General features: G+C 57.4%; 1 protein-coding gene across 1 annotated transcript in view; it reads right to left on the bottom strand.

Moving 5' to 3' along the window:
• Ephb4 (EPH receptor B4) overlaps positions 1 to 3,273 on the bottom strand; it is a 25,694-nt gene extending 22,421 nt beyond the window's left edge. Inside the window, exon 1 of the mRNA XM_029533877.1 lies at positions 2,757 to 3,273. Within this exon, the coding sequence (XP_029389737.1) occupies positions 2,757 to 2,808 (52 nt within the window). The 5' untranslated portion in view covers positions 2,809 to 3,273. The remainder of the gene's footprint in view (positions 1 to 2,756) is intronic.
• Between the last annotated feature and the right edge of the window lie 1,902 nt (positions 3,274 to 5,175).

Here is a 5,175-nt window from a genome sequence, read left to right as displayed (position 1 = left end):
GGAGGAGGAGGAGGAGGAGGAGGAGGAGGAGAATCATCAGCTACTCTTGGGCTGACTCTCAGCTTTTGCTCTCAGGGAAGCCAGGGCAGGCCGCAGCTGGAGCGCTTGCTTTGTGTGGTCAGGTTCCAGGCTTCACCCCCAGCATTGCAAAATTAAAAAAAAAGAAAAAAGAAAAGAAAGTTCTGGGCCTGGTAGCACATTCCTGTAATCCCAGCACTTGGGAGGTGGAGACAGAAAGATCAAGAGTTCAAGACCAGACCCCACCACATAGTGAGTTTGTGCCTAGTCTGAATTACATGAGATCTTGTCTGGAAACAAACAAACAAACAAACAAACAAAAACCAGGACAAAACCAGGTCCTGGCCTTGCCCCCTGGGGCTGAGAATTGCTGGTCCAGGCTAAGGTTTCCTACAGGCCTGTCTTAGGCTCCACACTCCCTGTTTTCCTAAGTGCCAAAATTGGCTTCCATCCCAGTCCCGACCCCCCTTTTCACACCAGACACGCAGTCCTTCAAGGTGATGCCTGAGGCAGTGCACCTCCCCCATTTGCTACCTCCAGGGAAAAAAGTTCTGGAAGCCTGGACTCTTGGGTTCCCTGCCTGCTCCGCTCGCTCTCTCAGCACCAGCAGAGACCTCACCACACCTGGACTTGGTTAGGAGAAAAAGCAGGAGAGTTTAGGGGTGGGGAGTTGTGTGTGAACACACCTGGAGGGGGCTCTGGGATCATTTGAGGGGAGCAGACATGGTGCTGACCCGGGTGCAGAGATCGCTGACAACAAGATGGGGAAGGAGGGAGGGACGGACTGGAGGGAGGGGGCTGGGGAATCCCCCCCCCCCCCCCCGCGAGGGTAGGCAACCTGGGAGGGGGCAGGAGTCTGGGAACCACATGCGTTGAGTGTGGGCCTCCAGGGGAGCCAGCAGAACACCTGGGAGCAGGTCCCGCCCTCCCCTTTGGCTTTGAGTGAGGAGCGCCAGGAGTTAGGGTGGCTGAGGGAGGCATCACCTCAAAGTTCCCGGTGCTGTCTCCGGGTGTCAGGGGCAGGCAGGCACCTGAGCAGCCGGAGGCAAAGCCTAGGGGCCCCTCTACTGGGTGGCAGGAGACAGCAGAACGTGTTGAGGACAGGATGCCCACGGTTCTGGGAAGGGGGTGGATAGAGGCTGCCGTCCCCACCCTCCATTGTTCCAGCCTGGACAGCGTTTTCCTGTCTCCAATTTACACACTGTCTGTGCAACAGGCTGCTTGCGCTTCAGCCTGCCTGCGGCGCTGAACCCAGACTCACTTTCCCCCGGCACCTACATCACACCAGTCTGCCTCCAGCTCACTTCAGTCCACCGGTTCCCAGACCCACCTCTCACCTCCATCCCTCCAGGGCTCCATTTCCGGGTCGTCGCCCCTTCCTCCCCCACCCCCCACCCCTCTCCCTGTTTACACCTCCTTTAGGGCCCGAGGCCCTAAACATTTAACGTGTTTAGTTTGTCACCTGTTAAAATAGGGAAACAAGAACTGCTTTTTTTTTCTTTTTTTTCTTTTTTTTTTTTTTTTTTTTTTGGCTGGGCAAAATAACAGTAAAAATAAACGCAGTTGGCACAGGTGTAGGGGCAAGGGCTTGAGAATCATTCAGGTAACGCGCACGAGGGAGGGGGCATTTCCTGTTGGCACGTCCTTCCCTCCAGAACACACTTCATGGGTGCTCTGCCCATTTGACTTCCTCCTCTCCAGGAGCCCAAAGTCTGTTCTCACCCCATTCCCACACTTTGATCAGCCAGGACGGCACTGCCCAGCCTGGCGGGAGCGCCTTTGATTCCATCGCTGCTTCAGCGAGAGATCTCCCCCACTCCCATGGCCCGCTCCCCAGATACTCCTTTGATTCTAAGCAGCCAGGGAGGTTGTGGGGGGAGCCACATTCATTGGAAAGAGATTAGGGAGGCAGGGAAGGGGGGGTTATGAGTCCTGTGCAGCCCCAAGAGGGACTGTGGAGTTAGGGGCTCACAGATCTGAAGAGGCACTTGGAGAGGAATACTGAAGGGGGAAAAAAAAAAACAGAAATCCGAGGCGGGCTAGGAGGCGGCCAGCTGGGGTGAATTAGGGCGACACAGGCCGGTGTTAGGCAGTTTCTGCGGGCTTGCATGGCTGGAAGAAAGCCTCAGCCTTGGGAAAAGTTGAGGTCTACCTGGCATGTAAAAGGTTGGGGTACAGCCTTGAGAACAAGAAAAGAGTCGGCACGAGGTCGATAGCCTGGCCAGCCACTTGGGAGTTGGAGAGTGGGGCTGCAGATGGGGCCATCCTGACTTGGGGTGTGGAGTCCAGGTGTGAATGAATGCTAGGGAACTGGAGGTGGGGGGTCGTTTTACGGCCTAGCTGGGGTCTGCCTCGCCTGCAAGTACCCCTTCGGGAACTTTCCCCTGGAGTTTAGCCAGAGGTGGAGAGGGGATAAAAACTTTGGGGGATAGTTTTGAACATTAGGGTGGACAGGAAAAGGAAGGCTGTCACGGCCCTTTGGCATCAGGACTGAGAATTTAGCAGGCTGGGTAAGGGAAGGTCCCGGGTCTGAGCTCTCGACTCCATCTCTTTCCCAAACAAAAGAAAAACCCCACTCCCCGCCAGGCCGCCTCCTCCCCGCCCCCTCCCGTTCTAGTGCTGTTGGTCCGAAGTGTTTAAGGGGTACCGGAGTTGGGATACGGAGAGACCAGCTTCTGCACTCTGAGGCACAACTTTGGGGACCCCCAAGAACAGGGGGCACCCCCGGGGAAACTCACCTTCTAAAGCGGTGGCGAGGGAAGCCCAGCACAGCAGCGCTCGGAGCTCCATGGCGCCGCCTCACTTTGGCTGAATGCGATCCGAGTTTGGGGGGCCCTGGCCCCCCCAGGTCTGACCCTCCCCTGGGCGGGTGCACACCGACTCTGCTGCTGGGACTTTCCGTCGAGGGCCTCTCAGCGATGGCCCATGCGGACGCGCCAGGCACCCGCGCTCAGGTGCGGCCCCCACGTCCCCGCCGCAGCGCGCGCGCGCGGGGAGGCCAGCCTTGAGGGGGGACGTCCTGGCAGTGGCCGTCGCTGGGCGGGCGGAGATCGGAACGTGGCTGAGAGTTAGGGGTCCCTTCGGAGCTTCGGGGGTCCCGCCCTGGCTGGCTGGGGTGGGCCGATTGCTCGCGGTCTCTCACGCTCCCTGGAGTGGTTGGTGGCTGTCGCGCCGCCGGGCTGAGTGCGCCGGTCGCGGTCAGGGAAGGTAGAAGCCAAGTGGGAACGGAGCAGGAGGGAGGGAAACAGGCTGGGCCAGGGCTGGGCCGAGTCGAGACTGAGTCGGGCGGCGCCTGGCCTAGGAGGGAGGGGCGCATAGGAGGCGGAGACAGTCCCATGTCAGAGTTTCCCCCCGCCCCATCTCCCAACACCCTGGAGCCCGGGTTTCTCTGGGAGGGGGTGGGCAGGGGAGCTGATTGGTTCCTATGCTGCTGAATAATTCATGAGGGGGGGGCGCCCGAACTGAGCCTGTCGGGAAGTTAGGAGAAAGTTTGCAAGAGGGGGAGGGGCGGCATGTGTGGAACTTAGGGACTGTCCAGGGGTGCTGCGTGTCCCATGCCTACTACCCCTGATTGTGCATGTTGGGGCAGTACCCCAGGAATCCTCAGGACTGGTCTGAACCTACCAGGCCTCACAGATGTGTGCGTAAATGTGAATGCCCCACACACAAAGCCTGCTTTGACCTTGCAGCGGGACCTGAGATTCTACATCTGGATGCGCCCCCTGCCACCTAGTTGGAGCAGGGGATTGCATTTGGGAGGAGAAGGTTAAAACTTTGCTTTTGGGTATGGAGAGCTTCCCAACGGATCTCCGTTCCTCAAGCAATAATCCCAGTTTGTATGTCTCCGGAGAGAGCGCTCACACAATCATTGCGTGCACGTTAAGTCCTGGAGATCCACTGTGCGCGCAGCCCAACGCTGGAGAAAGTGGTTTGAAACCTAAATAAGTATAGAAAATGTAAATAAAAGGCAGGAGTGTCAGAGAGGGTGACGGATCTCCGTAACACCTCATTTCATTTTTTTTTTTAAAGGAGGGGGACACTTCCCCACCGCCTGCAGCCTTGACCTCCAGGGCGGGGGTAGGAACCGTTGTGGCTCTTTCCTGAGGCTGTTTCCTGTCTGGCTCCTGGGGGCCCTCGGGATGGCTGGGAGGGCCCTTCCTCTCATTTGCTAGCACCCCCTCTCATCCATCAGTTTGAGGGGAGGGGCCAGGAAAGACGGTCTCCCATCTAAATCAGGGCACTGTGAGTGCGGGGCACAGGATGGTTGGATGAGAGAGGTGCTGCTACCGAAGTCGGTCCTTTAAGGGCTGCGGTACGGAGACTTTAATTTAAGGTAATTAGTACAGGGTCTGGAAACTCTGAGGTAGGGGTACCTGGGAGTCTGCCAAATACCCTAAGCGCGCGCACACACCCCAGCGGGCGGGCGCGGGAGACCCGTGATGACCTCTTGTCCCCGTGCACTTATCTTCCTGCCGCAAGTAGTGCTCCCCACCCCCTGCCCTTCCTCACTGCCCTGCCTGGGTCCCGCTCCGGGGTGGGGGGTCAGCCAGGGCAGGAAACAGCCGGCTTGGCTGGAGCCAGGCTGACCGGCTAGATCTGGGAGTCCCCTCCTCCTTCCCCACGCAGACTCAGGCTCCCCTTCTCTTATCCACAGACACCCCCTTTTTTTTTGCAGCTATCATTCTGCATCCGGGTCCCCCTGTCTTTCTGAGTCGTGGCTTGTTCTCACCCTAGGAGCCACCATCAACAGCCCACTTCAAGCCTATGATTGCTTAAAATTCTCACATTTAGTGGGATAAGCAGTTCATTAGTATGCAGAGAGGATTAACGCCTCGACAGAGGAGAGACAAGCAGCTTGGATGACAGAGGCAGGCGTGGAGGAGGGTTCTGCTGATGAGCCCCGCATGAAAGATGAAAGAGTCCATCAGATTATTCGTGTATCAGTAAGAATGACTCCTGGGCTGGCCTCTCTACTGCTATCAGTCGAGAATTTGGAAAACACCTTCTCTAGTGTCCAGAAAGCCCTGAGTTCCATCCCCATTCCTGCATAGATCCAATGTGGTCATACTCCTATAACTTGGGAGGAAAGTGGGACCAGACTGGACTACATTGCAAGTCTTACAAACATACACACACACACACACACACACACACACA

This window comes from Mus pahari, chromosome 23 (genome assembly GCF_900095145.1).
Source record: "Mus pahari chromosome 23, PAHARI_EIJ_v1.1, whole genome shotgun sequence".
In the NCBI taxonomy this organism is placed as follows: Eukaryota; Metazoa; Chordata; class Mammalia; order Rodentia; family Muridae; genus Mus; species Mus pahari.
The sequence above is the reverse complement of the archived record's forward strand: the minus strand, read 5'-3'. Positions and strand labels throughout refer to the sequence as shown.